Source organism: Hyla sarda, chromosome 1 (genome assembly GCF_029499605.1).
Source record: "Hyla sarda isolate aHylSar1 chromosome 1, aHylSar1.hap1, whole genome shotgun sequence".
NCBI classification, from domain to species: domain Eukaryota; kingdom Metazoa; phylum Chordata; class Amphibia; order Anura; family Hylidae; genus Hyla; species Hyla sarda.
In genome coordinates, this window is record NC_079189.1 from 197809293 (window position 1) to 197831320 (window position 22028).

Here is a 22028-nt window from a genome sequence, read left to right on the forward strand (position 1 = left end):
TGGAGCAGTAAAGTAAGCATTGTTATATGCTTCTTTAGCATTTTTATGCTTTTTACCTGACATCTGAGTACCCTTTAAAGGGGTACTCCGCCTCTGGCATCTTATCCCCTATCCAAAGGATAGGGGATAAGATGTTAGATCGCCGCGGTCCCGCTGCTGGGGACCCCGGGGATCGCTGCTGCAGCACCCCGCCATCATTACTGCGCAGAGCGAGTTCGCTCTGTGCGTAATGACGGGCGATACAGGGGCCGGAGCAGCGTGACATCATAGCTCCGCCATCACGGCCCATCCCCTTATGACATCACGGCCCATCCCCTTAATGCAAGTCTATGGCAGGGGGCGTGACGACCACCACGCCCCCTTCCCATAGACTTGTATTGAAAGGGGCGGACGGTGATGTCACGAGGGGCGGAGCCGTGATGTAACGATGCTCCGGCCCCTGTATTGCCCGTCATTACGTGCAGAGCAATCTCGCTCTGCGCAGTAATTAGAGCGGGGTGCTGCAGCAGCGGGACCCCAGCGATCTGACATCTTATCCCCTATCCTTTGGATGGGGGATAAGATGTCTAGGGGCGGAGTACCCCTTTAAGGGTAGGGTCACACATGGCACATACACAGTGTATTTCACACTGCAAGAAATCCGCCAGGCAGCAGGAAATACGAGTGCGGGCCTGCCTCCAAACCTTACTGCACACACAGGGCTGCGGCGGCGAAGTCCTGTGTGACTGTTCATAGCAAAATGCCAGGGTATTTTCCTCTGCCTGGTGGATTTCTTGCAGTGTGAAATACGGTGTTTACGGTATGTGTGACCCTACCCTAAAGGGGATTTTAGCCACAAACATAGTTAATAAACATTTGTGGCATGAACACCCCTTGGCTACAGTGTTAGGCTATGTTTACACCTTTGAATTCCGCATTGGAATTCTGCACAGAGATTCCACAGCAGCAGAGTCCCGTTGAATTTAACGAGATTCTGCTGCGCTGTGCACATGACGGAAATTCCACTTCAGATGTTTCTGGCATGGAAATTCCGATTTCCGTGTCCGCACAAAGAATTAACCTGTCCATTCTTTCTGCTGACTCCACATGGAATCAATAGCATTCTCGTGCTGTCTTAGCGCTGGCGGCCTAAGCGCAAATGTTATGCCGGCACCCACCGTCTCTGGTATGTACGTGCGGAGATTTTCCATGCAGACATTCCAAGGTGTGAACATAGCCTAAAAGTGGTACTCCGGTGGAAAAAAAATTTTTTTTACAAATCAACTGACGTCAGAAAGTTAAACAAACTTGTAAATTACTTCTATTAAAAAAATGTAAGCCTTCCAATATTATCAGCTGCTGTATGCTCCAGAGGAAGTTGTATTGTTCTTTCCTATCTGACCACAGTGCTCTCTACTGACACCTCTGTCTGTGTCAGGAACTGTCCAGAGCAGGAGAGGTTTGCTGTGGAGATTTGCTCCTTCTCCAGACAGTTCCTGACATGGACAGAGGTGTAAGCAGAGAGCACTGTGGTCAGACAGAAAATAACTATCCAACTTCCTCTGAAGCATATAGCAGCTGAAAAGTACCGGAAGGATTAAGATTTTTAATAGAAGTAATTTATAAATCTGTTTAACTTTTTGGCACCAATTAATTTGAAAAAATGTGTTTTCCACCAGAGTACCCCTTTAAATATTGTTGTTTGTTGACCGCACATTGCCCTTTGTAACAGGGCATGTGTGGCATTTACATATGAGTAAAGGGCTGCACAAATTATCCAGCAATCATTTGTGCGGCACTGGTTGCTTGATACTGAGGCATGTAAAGGGATTGGTTGACAAGCGTTGATCTAGAAGATTGATGCTTATATATCGGACAGCAGGAGTCGGGCTGCATTTTGAATACCTTACATTAGTCTTTATATTGTGAACCACTTGTAAATGCTACTGTTAGCTATTTTTCATTTTTTATCAAACTTGTACCAAATAAGCAATATAGCAATTGTCTATTAATTCTGCATATATTATAGGACAGCAGCATCACCCCACTAACCTGAATCTACAGGTTAATTGTGCTGGTGATGCTGATTAAAATGCACTTTCCCTGGAAAAAGTCTGTTGAGCCATTCCTGAGCAATCTGTATTTTTCCTTATAAGAAAATAAAATTTTCTGAGCAATAAAGGCGGTCTACTCACTTTGAAATAATGCTTAAGTATTTGTCAGAAGACTGTAGACCGCCTCAATTGCTCATGAAATGAAATTTGCATATAAGGAAAAACACAAATTGCTGAGGAATGGCTGAACAGATTTTTTTCCAGGTAAAGTGCATTTTAATCAGCATCACCCACACTGTTAACCCCTTGCAGGACGCATTTTTTATTTTTGCACTTTCGTTCTTTCCTCCTCGATTTCTATTAACCATAACGCTTTTACCTACAGACCCATATGAGGGCTTGTTTTTTGCGCCACCAATTGTACTTTCGTTTTTTGCAATTTTTGGGGCTTCTGTTTCTACACAGTGAACATGCTTAAAATTGTCCTCTTCTGACCCCTATAACAATTTTATTTTTCCATATATGGAGATATATGAGGGCTCTTGTTTTTGCACCATGAACTGTAGTTTTAATTGGTATTATTTTTTGTTTTGATGGGACCTTTTGATCGGTTTTTATTAATTTTTTTCAGGTATATGACATGATCACAAATCAGCAATTCTGAACCTTTGTTACGTTTACGGCATTGAACAGGCAGTTTTATTAACATTACAGTATATTTAAATAGTTCTGACATTTCCACACATGGCGATACCAGATATTTATGTTTTTATGTACATTATTTTATAATTACGGGACTTTTACTTGCAATCTTTTGATTGCATACACAGCATTGATCAGTGTTATTGGCGCTGCATAACTACAGGCTGCTGAGCCGGCCCACAGTGAAGGAAAGCCAGTCGAACAGATAGAAGACTGGGAACCCGGTCAAAGTTAATCCAGACCCGGACTTCTGAGCTTGCCGGCAACAATTTCCCCCCTATTTAGACGTCACAATCAACTTTGATGGCAATGTCTAAAGGGTAACTGCTGGAAATTGGTCCGATCAGAAATGTCCAGCATCCGCTATGGGTCCTGGCTGTTGATATTAACCGGGACCCACCGGTATGAAGTGCACTCAGCTCCTGAGCATGCTTTATACGGCAGGAGCGAGCGTAGGGCGTACATGTATGTGCTATGTCCATAGGGGTTTTAACTTGAATATACAGGTTGGAGCGGGTGATGCTGCTGTCACTTTCTCTTTAATGGTAAATGCAACAGGTTACTATGAGTAGGAACAAGTAATTTGGTAATGTATTAGGCAGCCTCAGCACACAAGGGTTAACACAGACTCACCTTTAACAATATTAGTGCACTTCGTAACTACAAGTTATCTTTTTCCTAACACTTTACAAATGACTTAAATAAGTGTAAATATGTAAACTTTATGCATGCACCACACCAATACAGTACATACACAACCTTCCAGTGATGCACACTGGAGCAAGGCGGAGATATTACTCTTCAAAACCAGCTCTCTGTGGAATCTTGTTGGTTTCCAAAAACTACCCTGCACATATTGGAGTTCTCATGATGAAGAGGAAGCTCAGAACCTGTCACAGTTTGTACTTTTCCTTTGCGAGATACATACGACTTGCCAGACTGCAATTTCTCATACTTTGTGATGTATCGCCTGCAAAATCAAAGTAAATTCTCAGAAAATGAAGTATTTTTCTACTTATATATATACAGAGCACCTAGTGCATAGCCATTTAGCCCCAAGACAAGCGCAGATCCTTCCTAGGCATGTCCATTACTGTACGGCAGGTACATACTAAAATCAACCTCGCGATCAGACATATTATCCCCTATCCTTGGATAGGGGATAAGATATCAAGGGGCGGAATACCCCTTTAAGGCAGCAACATAACAAAATATGAAATAAGTTAATGGGTCTGAAGGCTTTTCAATTGGTTTCATAATAGATGTTTGCTGATGCTATTCTTTACAAAGACCTACTAAAATAAAATAAGTCAATATTATTGCCCTAGACAAGGATAATATACAGATATAAAATGTACTAGACATGATTATGTATTTTAACAGCCTTATTGTAAGTCAGGACTTTACTTTTAAGAGTTAAATATATATATATATGTATATACATATATATATATATATATATATATATATATATATATATATATATATAAAAGCAGGAGGGAACAAGCACTATCCAGTCCAAGAAAAATCATGCAGTGGTGCACGCAGAGACCAGACCTTGGTCAGAGGCCCATTTGCAAAATAGAAGAAATATCCGCAGCACACACGTATCGGGAAAAATCAAACGGTGGTTTATTCCATCAGAAAAACATGAGTGTAGAGAACAACGTTTCAACCAGCTCTCCGAGCTTGAAAAAGACCAGGAGAGCTGGTTGAAACGTTGTTCTCTACACTCATGTTTTTCTGATGGAATAAACCACCGTTTGATTTTTCACGATACGTGTGTGCTGCGGATATTTCTTCTATCTATATATATATATATATATATATATATACATATATATATATATATATATATATATATATATATATACACACACACATGGTGAGGCAAAAAATATTTAGTCAGCCACTAATTGTGCAAGTTCTCCTCCACTTAAAAAGATGAGAGAGGCCTGTAATTTTCATCATAGGTATACCTCAACTATGAGAGACATAATGAGAAAAAAAAAATTCATAAAATGACATTGGCTGATTTTTAAAGAATCTATTTGCAAATGTTGGTGGAAAATAAGTATTTGGTGAATAACAAAAGTTCATCTCAATATACCCTTTGTTGGCAATGACAGAGGTCAAAAGTTTTCTGTAAATCTTCACAAGGTTTTCACATACTGTTGCTGGTATTTTGGTCCATTCCTACATGCATATCTCCTCTAGAGCAGTCATGTTTTGGGGCTGTTGCTGGGCAACACAGACTTTCAACTCCCTCCAAAGATTTTCTTTGGGGTTGAGATCTGGAGACTGGCTAGGCCACTCTAGGACCTTGAAATGCTTCTTACGAAGCCACTCCTTCATTGCCTGGGTGGTGTGTTTGCGATCATTGTCATGCTGAAAGACCCAGCCACATTTCATCTTCAATGCCCTTGCCGATGGAAGGAGGTTTTCACTCAAAATCTCACAATGCCCCATTCATTCTTTCCTTTACATGGATCAGTTGTCCTGGTCCCTTAGCAGAGAAACATCCTCAAAGCATGATGTTTCCACCCCCATGCTTCACAGTAGGTATGGTGTTCTTTGGATGCAACTCAGCATTCTTTCTACTCCAAACACAACGAGTTGAGTTTTTACCAAAAAGTTCTACTTTGGTTTCATCTGACCATATGACATTCTCCCAATCCTCTTCCGGATCATCCAAATGCTCTCTTGCAAACTTCATACGGGCCTGGACATGTACTGGCTTAAGCAGGGGGATACGTCTGGCACTGCATGATTTGAGTCCCTGGCGGCGTAGTGTGTTACTGATGGTAGCCTTTGTTACTGCAGGTCATTCATTAGGTACCCCCATGTGGTTCTGGGATTTTTGCTCACCGTTCTTGTGATCATTTTGACACCACGGGGTGAGATCTTGTGTGGAGCCCCAGATCGAGGGAGATTATCACTGGTCTTGTATGTCTTCCATTTTCTAATAATTGCTCCCACAGTTTATTTCTTCAGACCACACTGCTTGCCTATTGCAGATTCAGTCTTCCCAGCCTGGTGCAGGTCTACAATTTTGTTTTTGGTGTCCTTCGACAGCTTTTTTGTCTTGGCCATAGTGGAGTTTGGAGTGTGACTGTTTGAGGTTGTGGACAGGTGTCTTTTAAACTGATAACAAGTTCAAACAGGTGCCATTAATAAAGGTAATGAGTGGAGGACAGAGGAGACTCTTAAAGAAGAAGTTACAGATCTGTGAGAGCCAGAAATTTTGCTTGTTTGTAGGTGACCAAATACTTATTTTCCACCATAATATGCAAATAAATTCTTTAAAATTCAGACAATGTCATTTTACGGATTTTTTTCTCATTATGTCTCTCATAGTTGAGGTATACCTATGATGAAAATTACAGGCCTCTCTCATCTTTTTAAGTGGGAGAACTTGTACAATTGGTGGCTGACTAAATATCCATATATATATATATATATATATATATATATATATATATATATATAGGAGAACTTGTACAATTGGTGGCTGACTAAATATATATATATATATATATATATATATGTGGTGTCCCAGTACCGCATCCTATACAGTACCTATATGTCTGTGGGTCCCCATAGCCAGAGTCCCTAGGACGTAGGGGTCCAAGTTATATAGTCTACCCTTGTCACCTCTATTCCATATAGTAAATCAGTAGTTTACTCAAGGTTTATGTAAATATAGTGATAATACATGTAAATAAATGGTTAATTACCTGTGCGTAGCATACCAGGACCTGCGGGTCATGTGACTAGGTGAACTCTATCGTATTTCTGCTTTAGGACCATTGGAAGTCCTTATGACGTATGCAATCCCATCATACTGTGTAACAGTGAATGACAGGTATTCGGACCAATCAGATTCACCCCGCCCCCTGCCCATATAAGGGAGCGGCGGCCATTGTTCTCTCTCTTGTTCCTGGGCTGGCAAACGAGAAGGATCTGCGCAGCTATTATCGCAGTGAGTTAGGCCTGAGCCTTGCGGCACGGCTGAATCTATTCAGAATCGTGAGTGTATAAATCCCAAGCACTCTGCAAGATCACCGGACCTTATCTATCCCCTAAATCCGGACGGATCTGCAATAATTATCCTAAATTCAGAGACATGTAATATTACTCAAGGTCCGCAACAACTGTCAGTCACTGAGCAATATAGAGACTGTTTATATAAGACTGTCACTGTGCATTGGATTTACCGCAAGCACTTAAGTAAAGTTGTTCAAGTTCAACTTCCTTGTGGACCTTCAGTCATTTCATGCACCTATCGTTACTGGGAAGGGCGGCAATAGGCCGGAGAATTACCTCAGCATACTAGCCCTCAGCCTGGCGTCACAAACTATCGGGTTAATATTAACCCCTCATATACCGAAACAACATCCCCACTACTATACACCCCCCCAAGGGCTACTATATATATATATATATATATATATATATATATATATATATATATACATATACACACATTTCAGGGAGGGAGGGGGTTAATGATAGATGGGCAATAGGCAGGGACAGAAAAAAATGGATGGTGGGAGCTACTCTTTAAGTCACATAGAATCATGGACAAGCACTGCATTTACATAGGAGAGTACTTTAATTTTAGAAGCTATATATATTGCTGTAATTGTTAGGGGCTGGAAACTCCTTTAAAAGTGCATGCCCAGATACCATACCTTTTTAATAGACCTAAAAAAGAATTACCTGAATGGAAATGTTCCTTTATCCATTTGCATGCATACCAAAAATGGATATGATGAGAACTTCACAGTTGTAATAAAATTGAAGGAAGACTCTGTTTCGAAGCGGGTTTCCATACCAGCATTAGCAAATTCTGAATCAATGGTTATGTTGCCTATAACAACCATAGCCCCGCTGTAAAGTAGAAGTCACCATGTTTATATCAGTGATAAGTATACATATAGCTTAAAAATAAATAATCTGAAATGTTACTGAAAGTACTCTAACTCATAATATTAATGACAACAAAGATGGCAGGGGATGGGTTGGAAGACTTAGAAGATCCAGAAGGTATGACCTTGATTCTTATTCCTGCTCTCACTTTGGACCCAAGCCTTCATATACTCTGTTAAATTTCATGTGTGAATAGGATGCTTTCTGTACACTGTATATACACTTTTGTAGGGCTTAGATAATAAATAATTTTTACTCTATTTTGTTCTTTATTTTTTCTTCTCTGTTTTTCATTTTCTGTAATTTTTCTTTCACTATCAGGAACCTTTGGTTACAAATTGGTGAATTCAAGTATTATCATTCTGTTGGGTGGATATTATGCTGCATTCACATCACGATTCGAGGATACGGCAGTCAACCATGGTTTTAGTCCAGCAACAAAAACTAATAGGGTCCAAAAATGAGCCAACCGGAGTCTCTAGCTGACCCCAACTGGCACACAAAATGAAGGGGGTTGTGGCATGGGTCCAGTGAGAATGCAACCATAGCCGATTTTCAAATGCGGCTGTTGTTTCCCTGAATAGTGGTGTAAATGCAGCCTTAGAGTTATTTTCAACTTTGTATGCCATTTCTAACTTTACTGATATTATGCTACTTCTAAAATGCCATCAGAGCCAAAATCTTTTATTCTTTCTTGCTTGATAAGCATCTATACAAATGTATGTGTTTAAAGCGAGTTTATGCTGGTAAAGTTAATGGAAACAGCATTTTTTCCAGATAACAATTCATACTTTTCAGGTTGAGAAATAAAAGTGTCAAACAGGTTACTTGCCAGGAGCATGCCTCTACTGGAATATTATCAGTAATTTATTTTACATGCAGATGACAAGTGTAGAATAGGTTTTCTTACCGATTATTAACACTGGTTTTGGATTCTCTATACCAAAGGCTAAAATCCATTCCTCCAGAGACATCAATGGCCAGTCCGCCCTGGAACTCTGCACTGGCTTGCAGCCCAGATTGCAGCTGAATAGTCTAGGAAAGTTATAGCACGGTGTCATTATCGGCCCCAGAGGTGGGCAATCTGAAACCTGTTTTTATTTTATTATTGCACAATATTACTTATATCACTAAGGTAAATGCTGGCAAAGATCTATATTTATTGTGACATCCAGTAAAATAAAATCTATATATGCAGGCTATAAAGTATGGCACTATATTTCTAAAAAACCACCTGCCTTAAAAAGAAAATCTTGTGTAAAATGCTGGAGCTTATACCTATGTTAACAGTTTGGATTATAAATTACACTGGTGCAATATAAACTGGGATTAACAATAGTATAGTATTACACCAATGCAGATCCATTTACAATGCACTGAACACTACTAAGGTCCTTTTGATCTACAGAACTATCTGCTGCTATGTAAGAATATGTATATAAAATATAAAGTTGTAAATAGCGGTGCCAATACTCAGCATATCAGTGATTGAACTGCATTTGTCCTTAGGTACTCTGCTTATTTAGATTGGGTTCACATATGGTATTTCAGTAATGTTGTCTGGATGTTAACTGTAAGTGAATGGAAGCCATAGTTTTCACAGCAAAAAATGCATATTGGAGATTTATCAAAACCTGTCCAGAGGAAAAGTTGCCCAGTTGCCCATAGTAACCAATCAGCTTGCTTCTTTCATTTTTAACAAGACCTCTGCAAAATGAAAGAGGCGATCTGATTGGTTGCTCTGGGCTTTTCCTCTGGACAGGTTTTGATAAATATCCCCCATTAAACAGGCAACATTGCTGTGATTTGTGTTGTGTTAATGGGGAAGGTGCTAACTGTACCACTAAAACCCATGACAATACATAGTTGTGGTCAACATTATTGGCTCCCTGGATTGTTTAGTATGAAAAGCCAATATCTTCAGAAAGAGGTGGGTATGTACAAACTTTGTATCCTAGAATATTTTATTACCATGTCTAAATACATTCAACAAACATGTCGATCAGTTAACATACATGCACCTTTTCCTTATACTGGGTTCCACAACCTTTGGCAACAATACTGTATCAGCTTCCAAACATTTTTGGAGTCTTTTTGCACCTGTTTAATTGTATTTTCTTCTACTGAGGTCCTTCAAGCTCTTAACCCATTAAGGACTCAGTGTTTTTCAGTGTTTGCATTTTCGTTTTTAACCTCCTTACCTTTTAAAAAATCATAATCCTTTCAATTTCCCACCTAAAAATCCATATTATGGCTTGTTTTTTGCACCACCAATTCTACTTTGCAGTGACATCAGCCATTTTACCCAAAAATCCATGGCAAAACGGGAAAAAAAAAATCACTGCGAGACAAAATTGAAGAAAAAACACAATTTTGTAAGTTTTGGGGCTTCCGTTTTTCAACAGTGAATTTTTTGGTAAAAATGACACCTTATCATTATTATGTAGGTCCATTCGGTTAAAATGATACCCTACTTACATAGGTTTGATTTTGTCGTACTTCTGGAAAAAAATCATAACTACATGCAGGAAAATGTTTAAAAATGTCCTCTTCTCACCCCTATAACTTTATAACTTTTTTTTCCCGCATATGGGGATGTATGAGGGCTCAATTTTTGTGTGCCACGATCTGAAGTTTTTATCGGTACCATTTTTGTTTTGATTGGACTTTTTGATCACATTTTATAAATTTTTTAATGGTATAAAAAGTGACCAAAAATATTTTTTTACGTGTACGCCATTGACCGTACGGTTTAATTAACGATATATTTTTATAGTTTGGACATTTACTCACACAGTGATACCACATATGTTTATATTTATTTTTATTTATATAGGTTTTTTTATGGGAAAAGGGGGGCGATTCTGACTTTTATTAGGGAAGGGGTTAAATTGTTAAGTTATTAACACTTTTTTTCCCCACTTTTTTTTGCAATGTTATAGCTCCCATAGGGGACTATAACATTGCACACACTGATTTCTTACACTGTTCACTGCCATGCATTAACATGGCATTGATCAGTGTTATCGCCGCTCAACTGCTCCTGCCTGGATCTCAGGCACGGAGCAGTCATTCGGCAATCGGACACTCAGGGGGCAAGTAGGGATCCTCGTGGTGTCCTGCAAGCTGTTCAGGATGTCGCGATTTCACCGCAGTGGTCCCAAACAGCCCGACTGAGCTGCCGGGATGCTTTTGGTTTCACTTCAGACGCAGAGGTCAACTTTGATCGCCGCATCTGAAGGGTTAATACCGGGCATCACCGCGATTGGGCATGTCCGGTATTAGCTACGGGTCCTGGCCGTTAATGGCCGCAGGGACTGACCCGATATGACACTGGGTCATCGTGTGACCCCGCGTTATATTTTGGGAGACGGCGCAGGACGTAAATCTACATCCTGCGTCGTTAAGGAGTTAAATGTGTGCATGGTTTCTTTATTTTATTAGCAGAATTCATCTCTCTCTCCAATGATTTTCAGTTGGACTAAAATCAGGCCAGTTTAATACATCCAATTTTCCTTCTTAACCATTCTTTTAGACGTTGGTTTTAAGTCATTATTCTGCAGTAGGATCCATTATGTTCGACTTGTTTTCATACACATGTGAGCTTATTTCATTGTCCCTGTAACACGTTCAAGGCCTTCAGTTCTATAGGAAGTAAAGCAGCCTTTCAACATTACGGATCCTTCACCATGTTTCTGTAATGTCCGTTTCTGTGTTTTGGTATTTTCTTCTTTGGGGCCTGTTCAGACATGCTGTTTATGTCTGAACAGTTTCTGTGTTAACTTCTCTCTGGTAATGTGAGAGTTAATGCTTCCAGCCCTTCAGCACTGTGAGGGTGTATAAGGCCTCTTCAGGTGCTGCCCATGGCTGGTAATTTCACCTGTTACTCTGACCATGTTTTTTTCATGCACCTTTGTCAGTCTGAGCACATTTCATGAGTTTGACCATGGTTATATGTCCTGTCTATGTTTTTGATATTTGGATTTTATCCTGCTTTGTTTAGTACCTTGTTGGGTTTTAGTATTCTTGCATTGCATATATTTATTGTTCAGATTCGGTTTTGTGAATCTTAGTTTACCTCTATGCCTTTGCATCAGTACTGTTTGACCTTGTTGGATCCTGGTTCCAAGCTTTGTGCTAATCCGTCTATCTAGGAGTATGTTGGAGTGTGCTGCTAGAAGGAGTCCATTTAGAGTTATTATTGCTGTCCACTCCTTTTATGGAAAAGGATTGTCTTTTGTCTAGTGTCTATTGTGCTCGTTGTCCTGTCATGTTTTAGTTTGCTATATCCTGCCTTGTATTATCTGTTTGTTGCTTTTTAGCATTCCTGTTATGATTCTTACTTGTTCCCCAACATATGGTGTTCCGTTTGTTTTTGAATTGACGCCCATGCAGTATAAATATTATACATTAGCGCAGTATAGGGAATGTCTTTGTGGTTGTCGATCCGCTGCTTAGGGTGGATGGGCAATAGGAATGGACAGCGGTTTTAGGGACAGTTAGGGTTAGCTAACTCCCTGCCACCCCCTTCATGACAGTTTCACTGTAGATAGGGTGCACACTTTATAGGTCTTATTTTGTTGTCTATAAACATATCGCTGGTGTGCAAAACCAAGTTTGATTTAATCTGTCCACAGATTTTTTACCCAGTAGAAAACAATGTAAGGCTAGGTTTCCACGCAGCTTTTTTCTGGCGTTTTTTTTTTGTTTTTTTTCAACAGCCTCTGCATTTTTTTGAACCAGAGCCTGAAGTGTTTTCAAAAGGAATGGGAGATTAGCAAAACTAGAGATTAGCAATGGTAAGTGAAAATGCATTTACCAAAAAGGGTTGCGCTAAGAGCACACCACCTTGGAAGGCATATGGATATCAAGCCAGGACCTGCAGCTGAAGTTCTCCCAGTAGAAGACTCACTCTTCCGATAGGTATAGCTGCAAAGTGCAGGAAAAAGAGTAACATCTCTCAGCGCTGGTCCTATTTATCAAGGCAGGCTGTAATACCATTCAGTAATCTAGTAGTTTATTGGCACAGAAGCAATGTATTTCTGCCCCGGAAAAGGCCCTTCGTCAGGCACGGTGCATACAGAGTAACAGCAGATCAGACAATAAATGCATTAGATACGTAAATACAAAGGTTATGCAAATCAGTGTATTCACAAACACATAAGGTAATTGGCTACCGTAGTTGTGCTGACTCAATCAGGCAAAAAATTACAGCCAGTATACAAAACATTTCAACACTAGATTCCCCACTTTTAAAAGAGTATTGCAGCGAGATTACAAAACTAAACCAAGCGCATCATGTACAATATCGCCCAGCAGTAAAATACAGTCACCAGCTATCTAGCGGTGTAAGAGCTCATGATGCGCTTGGTTTAGTTTTGTAACCTAGCTGTAATAATCTTTTTTAAAAGTGGGAATGTTTTAGCCAGGATAAATAATGTTTTGTATACTGGCCGTGATTGGCATAACTACGGTAGCCAATTCCCTTATGTGTTTGTGAATACGTATCTAATGCATTTAATGTCTGCTCTGTTGTTACTCTGTATGCACCTTGCCTGACGAAGGGCCCGCTCTGGGGCAGAAACGCGTTGCTTCTCTGCCAATAAACTACCATTTAAAGATTACTGAAAGGTGTTACAGCCAGCCTTGATATATGGGACCAGTGTTGTGAAAACTCACGGTTTTTCCTGCACTTTGGTTCAAAAACTGCAGTGGAAGTTTCAAAAAAATGCCAGAAAAAAACTTTTGATGAAAACTAGCCTAATGGTGGCACTGGGTTACTGAAATGCAGCTCCCATTGAAGGGAGAGCTGCACTGCAGTAAACAGACACGACCTCACACAATCTACAAAGCAAAGGCTTCCAGTTCCATTACATTGTTTACATTTTAGCACCGTTGCTCTGCAGAACAACTGATTGTCGGGGGGTGTCAGGTGTCGGTACCTAGCCAACCAGCTATACATGGCCTATCCTGTAGATAGGTAATCAATCGGTTTTCCCTGGAAAACCTCTTTAATCATGTCCTGGCATTGTTTTTCATTTTGAATCCTTTTTTTCCTGCTAAGTTATTTTGTTATATTTAAGATTTGTGTTTTTCTGCATCAATCATATTTAGATCAATCATATTTAGATATTTTACATGGTAGACTTAATGTTCAGGGGTTCTAAAAATATTGACCACAACTACAGTATGTGTTATATGTGTTAGCAAAGCACTGAAATGGACTTGTGGTCTCTCCTGACATATATTATTTAGTAAATATTTCTATCTCCTATCTCCCCGCCTTCTTCTTGCTGCCCAGGCCTGTTACATGACACTGCGCCCAGCGTATCACTGGGCGAGCAGGACATTGCTGCGGACGGCGATAAGCTGATCGCAGTGTGACGCTTCGGGCTCCAAGATGCGGAAGAAGACCAGGCCAAGAAGACAGAAGACTGATATCGGCACATCAGGGGAACGAAAAAAGGTGACAGTTTGTTATTTTAATGTTTTGTAGCCCCGGCACAATTGATAAAAAAATAATAATTCAGCTGGATATCTCCTTTTAACATATGCATTTATTTTAACATACATTGCATTATTACTTCAGTACTCTAGTCTCTACTCCGAGTTCTTTAGATTATGTATTTTTACATCAGTACTCTAGTACAAACTCCTAGTTCTTTAGAATATGTATTGTTACTTCAGTACTCTAGTATGTACTCCTAGTTCTTTAGAACATGTATTGTTACTTCAGTACTCTAGTCTGTACTCCTAGTTCTTTAGAACATGTATTGTTACTTCAATACTCTAGTCTGTACTCCTAGTTCTTTAGAATATGTATTGTTACTTCAGTACTCTAGTATGTACTCCTAGTTCTTAGTTCTTTAGAATATGTACTGTTACTTCAGTACTCTAGTATGTACTCCTAGTTCTTTAGAATATGTATTGTTACTTCAGTACTCTAGTATGTACTCCGAGTTCTTTAGAACATGTATTGTTACTTCAGTACTCTAGTATGTACTCCTAGTTCTTTAGATTATGAATTTGTATAGTATAGGTTAGCAAATGGTAACATTGGTTTCTAATGACAGCAAGGGTAAATAACAAAATGGAAAGCATTCTCCATGTATTTTTGACAGCTTATATGACAAGGTTGCTTGAGTGGTGTTATACAATACTGGTAGGTGTTGAATGAGCTGATGTAAAATATAGAGTGAAAACATGTATGCTTGCAAAACGCAAGCCTGTGTGAAAGGGAATTAGCACTAAGAAAAGCAATATGAGTTAGAACTCAATAAGGTGTTGGTAATGTATACATCAGTGTGCATGGCGTAGCAGGTATGAAGTAGAACATAAATGTATTGCGAGCACTTCAGCACTGTGTAAAATAAGCAAAGTCCAGAGAAAAAAAAACAATTACCTGGCACTGGTAACAAAACTGCCTATAAATCACATGCAGGTGAGTAGCCAAGCAAAGCGGTATATTTGAATGTGTGGTGCTTCGCAGATGGAGCAATAGCTTCTGGCATGCCATGAGAAAACAAAAGAAATGAAATCTGGAGCACTCACCCAATTCTTGACTGTAGGTACTTTATTGATCAACATTCACAGAGGTAAAATCTGTTAAAAGTACATGTTGGAGAGCGGAGGCATAGGCGTGCATAGGGCGACGGAGTCCGTTTCACACACAGAGGCGTGTCATCAGGCCCATCGGTCACCGATGGGCCTGATAACACGCCTCTGTGCGTGAAACGGACTCCATCGCCCGGTGCACACTTATGCCTCCCCTCTCCATGTACTTTTAACAGATTTTACCTCTGTGGATGTTCATCAATAAAGTACCTACAGTCAAGAATTGGGGGAGTGTTCCAGATCTCATTTCTTTTGTTTTCTCATGGCACTGTGTAAAATAAAACACCTGAGAGAACGCATGTATATAAAAAGTACATAAGGTTTTATGTCATTTACCTCAGAATGATCTGTTAGGAGCACCAATCCTTTCACCACACTTATTGGGTCACCAGTTGCTGAGAACATTTTTGACATCAAATCACTGTATCCTTGAAAGAATGTTACAGGTCGAAGCTGAACATCAAACAAAATGGCTGACATTCCGGCAAAGGACTCAAGGTCTTCTTCTCCTTCATCAGCGGTGGCAGCGATTAAACTTTCAAGACCCTGAGCTTCAATCACAACCTAAAATCATGAGCATTTTTACTATTATAAGTCAATTGTATCTATGTGTGTTTCAAATCTGCTACCAAATGTATCTGTAGAAAGTTGCAAAATAGTAGGCTACAAATGCTCAGATTTAGGAAGCTGATACATGGACAATGGGGACCCTGGGACAATAATACACCAGTAACTATGCATCCTTTTGCCATAAAGACCCCATATTAATTCCATATTATTTTTTTTCTGGGATCATAAAAGAACCTTTGAAGGGGTTGACCACTTATGTAATTGTATTAAATATGTGGTAAAGTTAATGATATGTTACTTACTAAGTGTCTGTTATTACAGTGTTGCCCTATTCTGCATATGGAAGAGGCTCTGCCCCCTCAAACCCATATGGTGCTGTCTCTGCCGAATGGCTCATCTTTCCATAAGAAGCATGTGACCAAACTGTCACTCAGCCTCCTCCAGAGGAGCAGACATTGAGCAAGAAACGAGTGCAGGCAGTGGAGGAGGAATGGTGGCGTTTATGGTCACATGCTCCTCCACAGAGCGCCCTTTTTTGGATGGATGAGCTTTCTGGCCAAAACAGCAAGACGAGGGGTTGAGTGGACAGGGCCTCCTCGTAATGACCATGAAGAGAAGAAGGAATCAGTAAACAATTGCTGTCTTTATCGTGACTAGAGGCAGTGGCAATTCCACAGCTTTTTTTGGACCTACAGTGGGGCAAAAAAGTATTTAGTTAGCCACCAATTGTGCAAGTTCTCCCACTAAAAAAGATGAGAGAGGCCTGTAATTTTCATCATAGCTACACTTCAACTATGAGAGACCTACTGAGAAAATAAATTCATAAAATTACATTGTCTGATTTTTTAAGAATTTATTTGCAAATTATGGTGGAAAATAAGTATCTGGTCACCTACAAACAAGCAAGATTTCTGGCTCTTACAGACCTGTAACTTCTCCTTTAAGAGTCTCCTCTGTCCTCCACTCGTTACCTGTATTATTGGCACCTGTTTGAACTTGTTATCAGTATAAAAGACACCTGTCCACAACCTCAACCAGTCAAACTCCAAACTCCACTATGGCCAAGACCAAAGAGCTGTCGATGGACACCAGAAACAAAATTGTAGACCTGCACCAGGCTGGGAAGACTGAATCTGCAATAGGCAAGCAGCTTGGTGTGAAGAAATCAACTGTGGGAGCAATTATTAGAAAATGGAAGACATATAAGACCACTGATAATCTCCTTCGATCTGGGGCTCCACACAAGATCTCACCCCATGGTGTCAAAATGATCACAAGAACGGTGAGAAAAAATCCAAAAACCACACGGGGGGACCTAGTGAATGACCTGCAGAGAGCTTGGACCAGAGTAACAAAGGCTTCCATCAGTAACACACTACGCGCAAGGAACTCAAATCATGCAGTGCCAGACGTGTCCCCTGCTTAAGCCAGTACATGTTCGGACCCATCTGATGTTTGCTAGAGAGTATTTGGATGATCCAGAAGAGGATTGGGAGAATGTCATATAGTCAGATGAAACCAAAGTAGAACTTTTTGGTAAAAACTCAACTCTCTGGAGGAGAAAGAATGCTGAGTTGCATCCAAAGAACACCATACCTACTGTGAAGCATGGGGGTGGAAACATCATGTTTTGGGGCTTTTTTCCGCAAAGGGACGAGGACAACTGATCCGTGTAAAGAAAAGAATGAATGGGGCCATGTATCGTGAGATTTTGAGTGAAAACCTCCTTCCATCAGCAGGGGCATTGAAGATGAAATGTGGCTAGGTCTTTCAGCATGACAATGATCCCAAACACACAACCCGGGCAACGAAAGAGTGGCTTCGTAAGAAACATTTCATGGTTCCTAGAGTGGCCTAGCTAGTCTCCAGATCTCAACCCCATAGAAAACCTTTGGAGGGAGTTGAAAGTCCGTGTTGCCCAGCGACAGCCCCAAAACAGCACTGCTCTAGAGGAGAACTGCATGGTGGAATGGGCCAAAATACCAGCAACCATGTGTGAAAACCTTGGGAAGACTTACAGAAAAGTTTGACCTTTGTCATTGCCAACAAAGGGTATATAACAAAGTATTGAGATGAACTTTTGTTATTGACCAAATACTTATTTTCCACCATCATTTGTAAATAAATTCTTTAAAAAAAATCAGACAATGTGATTTTATGGAATTTTTTTTCTCATTATGTCTCTCATAGTTGAGGTATAGCTATGATGAAAATTACAGGCCTCAATCATCTTTTGAGGTGGGAGAACTAGCACAATTGGTGGCTGACTAAATACTTTTTTGCCCCAATATATATCCCCTGGCTTAGCAGAACCATTGCGTCTTAGTAGGCTCCTGTGAGGCTGTTTTCCAATGTAACTAGGGTTTAATTGGAATCTATTGGGCCGTTACAAGTGCAGAGGTGTTATAAAGTGTCCAGTCATTTAGGACCAAATCATTGTGTTAATTAAAGGATTAAAAGTCCTAATTTAGGTTAGACACTAGCTGAGTACCCGGCGCTGTTCGGTTTTTCTTACATTATCCTTGTGGGGGAGGAAAAGCAACATAGGAGGAAGCTTTTGTCCTCATATCCCGTCCTTAAAGGGGTATTCCAGGAAAAAACGTTTTTATATATATCAACTGGCTCCAGAAAGTTAAACAGATTTGTATATTACTTCTATTAAAAAATCTTAATCCTTTCAGTACTTATGAGCTTCTGAAGTTAAGGTTGTTCTTTTCTGTCTAAGTGCTCTCTGGTGAAAAGTGTCTCGGTAAACGCCCAGTATAGTAGAGGTTTGCTATGGGGATTTCCTTCTATCTGGGCGGTTCCTGAGACACGTGTCATCAGAGAGCACTTAGACAGAAAAGAACAACCTTAACTTCAGAAGCTCATAAGTACTGAAAGGATTAAGATTTTTTAATAGAAGTAATTTACAAATCTGTTTAACTTTCTGGAGCCAGTCGAGATATATATATATATATATATATATATATATATATATATATATATATATAAAGTTTTTCCCTGGATAAACCCTTTAAATCCTGACCCCATATCCCCTCCTCATATCCCGACCCCAAATTCCCTCCTACTATTCCGACCTCATATCCTGTCCCCATATCCCGCCCTCATATCTTGACCTCATATACCAGCCATATAACCTGTCCCCATATCCCATCCCCATATCCCGCGCTCATATCCCGAACTCATATGCCGACCACATATCCTGTCCTGATATCTAATCCGCATTTCTAATCCTCATATCCCGTCCTCAGGTGGGGATGCATTGTTGTAAAGATATTGTAAGCGGAAAATAAAAGGGTGTGGCTTAAAGAGTGGGCATGTCTTTGCAAGATTGGGCATGGAATGCAGGGAGGGTGTGGCTTGCCAGACAGACTGATGCATTCACCAGGAGATGCAGAGCAGAGCTTGTGGAGTAAGGTACCAGAAGTCCTATATACTTGCAAGGGACTTGAAACAAAAAACCCATCCTTCACATATAGGGGTAAGTTAGTGGTTAATTTAACTATTATATATTTTTATTTGACATGTAAGTAACATGAGACCAAGTATTATCGAAATATCTTCAGTCGTACGGAAGTTATGCTGGAACATACATTTCCCATAGATTTTAATTAGACTTTAAACAAAAAAAAACGACCCTTGCAATAAGGGTAGGTTAGGGTTAAATTAACTATCTTATATTTTTTGCGGACATATAAGTAACATGTGACTGAATATTATTGAAATATCTCCAGCTGTTTGGAAGTTATGCAGCAACATATATTTCCCATAGACTTGTATGGGACTTTAAACAAAAACCCTGACTGTCGCAAATGGGGGTGGGTAAGGGTTAAATCACCTATCCTATGTTTACATGTAAGTAATGTGTGCCAAATTTCATGTTAATATCTTTAGCTATTTGGAAGTGATGCTGGAACATACACACATATATATTGACTATCAGTTGCTAGATAAGCTTGGTATCATAGCTACAAATCGCGGGGAACATGGCAATCTAATACTTTGTTATATTAACCAACACTCAGGAACCAGAATAAGCAAAGAGAATCACTGTACTGCATGTTTATAGAATGGCATATATGCAATTTACTAGTCCACAAGGTGGATTTCAGAAATAGACAGCTGTCGAGCTGCTAATTTAGCATGAAATACAACATGCCAGGCTACAGATCTTGGCGGAAGTTCTTAGTGCACAAAACAAGGCCTAAAGGACAAGTCCAGCAAGGGTAAGTTGCAGGCTGTTTGGATAATTAAGTTAGATACGTATCAGATTACCTTTATGGCATGCAGCTCAGTGTTTTTGGAATAGACAAAGGTATCCATGTTGCTTCTTCTGAGGATGCCAGATCCAGAGTACAGTATATCAAGACTGTATGTTGCTGATGAGTCAGGGCCACCTAAAGGAGAGAAACATTCATTTATGTCATCACCACTAATGAATACGGGCACATGAGTACCAGCGATAGCAACTACAATCTCTGGCAAAAATGATGGAATCGTATGAAATCCATTTAATTAGAGAATGTTCAACCAGATTTTTTTTTACTCTGTAGGATACATTAATCACAGCCATAGCTTTATGGAATATCCCTCAAACAAATAAATGGTAAGTAATTTTAATTTAAAAAAAAACAAGTACAGTCATAAAGCTGTTTATGTACAGAACACAATACTCCATGTGTGGTCTCACTAGTGATTTCTACAGAGGCAAAACTATGTTCTTGTCACAAGCCTCAATGCCTCTCTTGATACATTCCATTATTTTAATAGCCTTGTCAGCCACTGCCTGACACTGGTCACTAAAGTTAAGCTTACTGTCCACCAATACCACCAAGTCCTTTTCGGTAGTAGATTTACCTAGTATTTAAATATTTAGCACATAGTGATACATCTTGTTGCCTTGGCCCAAGTGCATAGCCTTACATTTATCCACAATAAATTTAATTTGCCATGTCTGTGCCCAAGCCTCCGTTTTCCCCAGATCCCTCTGTAATATTATGTTATCCTCCTCTGTGGTGATCACCTTACCCAGTTTAGTGTCATCTGCAAATATTAAAATTCTACTCAGTAATCCCTCTACAAAGTCATTAACCCCTTGCCGCATATGGACGTTTATAAACGTCCAAAAGCGGCTCCCGAGGTATGACGCGTGCTCAGCAGGTGAGCGTGCATCATACCCGATGGGTCCCGGTTGCTATAAGCAACTGGGACCCGTGGCTAATGCAGTGACATCGCAGATCAGGCTGATGTCCGGCATTAACTACTTAGATGCAGTCAAAGTTGATCGCCACGATTAAAGTGAAAGTAAAAGCTTCCCGGCAGCTCAGTCGGGCTGATCGGGACCATCGCGGTAAAAATCATGATTTCCCGATCAGCTAGAACGCCTCCTGCGCGTCTGATCGCCGATTGATTGCTCCAAGCCTGAAATCCAGGCTTGAGCAATCAACCACCGATAACACTGATCCCTGCCATTGCATTGCAATGGCAGTGATCAGTGTATTGAATCAATGTACTGCATGTTATAGTCCCCTATGGGGGCTATAACATTGCAAAAAAAAAAGTGAAAAAAAAAGTTAAGAAAGATGATTTAACCCCTTCCCTTAGAAAAGTTTGAATCACCCCCCTTTTCCCATAAAAAAAACTGTGTAAATAAAAATAAATATAAACATTTGTGGTATCGCCGTAAATGTCCAAACTACAAAAATACAAAAATATATTTTTAATTAAACCGCACGGTCAATGGCGTACGCACCAAAAAAAATTCCAAAGTCCAAAATAGCATATTTTTGGTCACTTTTTATACCATAAAAAATAATAAAAAGCGACCAAAAAGTCCCATCAAAACAAAAATGGTACCAATAAAAACTTCAGATCACAGCGCAAAAAAATGGGTCAGAAGAGGACAATTTTAAACGTAAACATATTCCTGCATGTAGTTATGATTTTTTGCAGAAGTAATACAAAATCAAACCTAAATAAGTAGGGGAATAATTTTAATTGTATGGACCTACAGAATAAAAAGAACGTGTCATTTTTACCGAAAAATGTACTGCGTAGAAACGGAAGCCCCCAAAAGTTACAAAATGGCGTTTTTTCTTCCATTTTGTCGCACAATGATTTTTCTTTCTGTGTCGCCATAGATTTGTGGGTAAAATGACTGATGTCATTACAAAA

At 39.8% G+C, this 22028-nt stretch overlaps 1 protein-coding gene across 6 annotated transcripts in view; it reads right to left on the bottom strand.

The window, feature by feature from the left end:
• Positions 1–2634: 2634 nt before the first annotated feature.
• Positions 2635–22028, bottom strand: part of MTTP (microsomal triglyceride transfer protein) — a 137910-nt gene continuing 118516 nt past the window's right edge. For all 6 annotated transcript variants that reach the window (XM_056566924.1, XM_056566934.1, XM_056566942.1 and 3 more), the window contains exons 14-18: positions 20130–20251; positions 15618–15845; positions 8578–8702; positions 7458–7628; positions 2635–3705 (exon numbers count right to left, since the gene is read on the bottom strand). In XM_056566924.1, the coding sequence (XP_056422899.1) occupies positions 3537–3705; positions 7458–7628; positions 8578–8702; positions 15618–15845; positions 20130–20251 (815 nt within the window). In that variant the 3' untranslated portion in view covers positions 2635–3536. The remainder of the gene's footprint in view (positions 3706–7457; positions 7629–8577; positions 8703–15617; positions 15846–20129; positions 20252–22028) is intronic.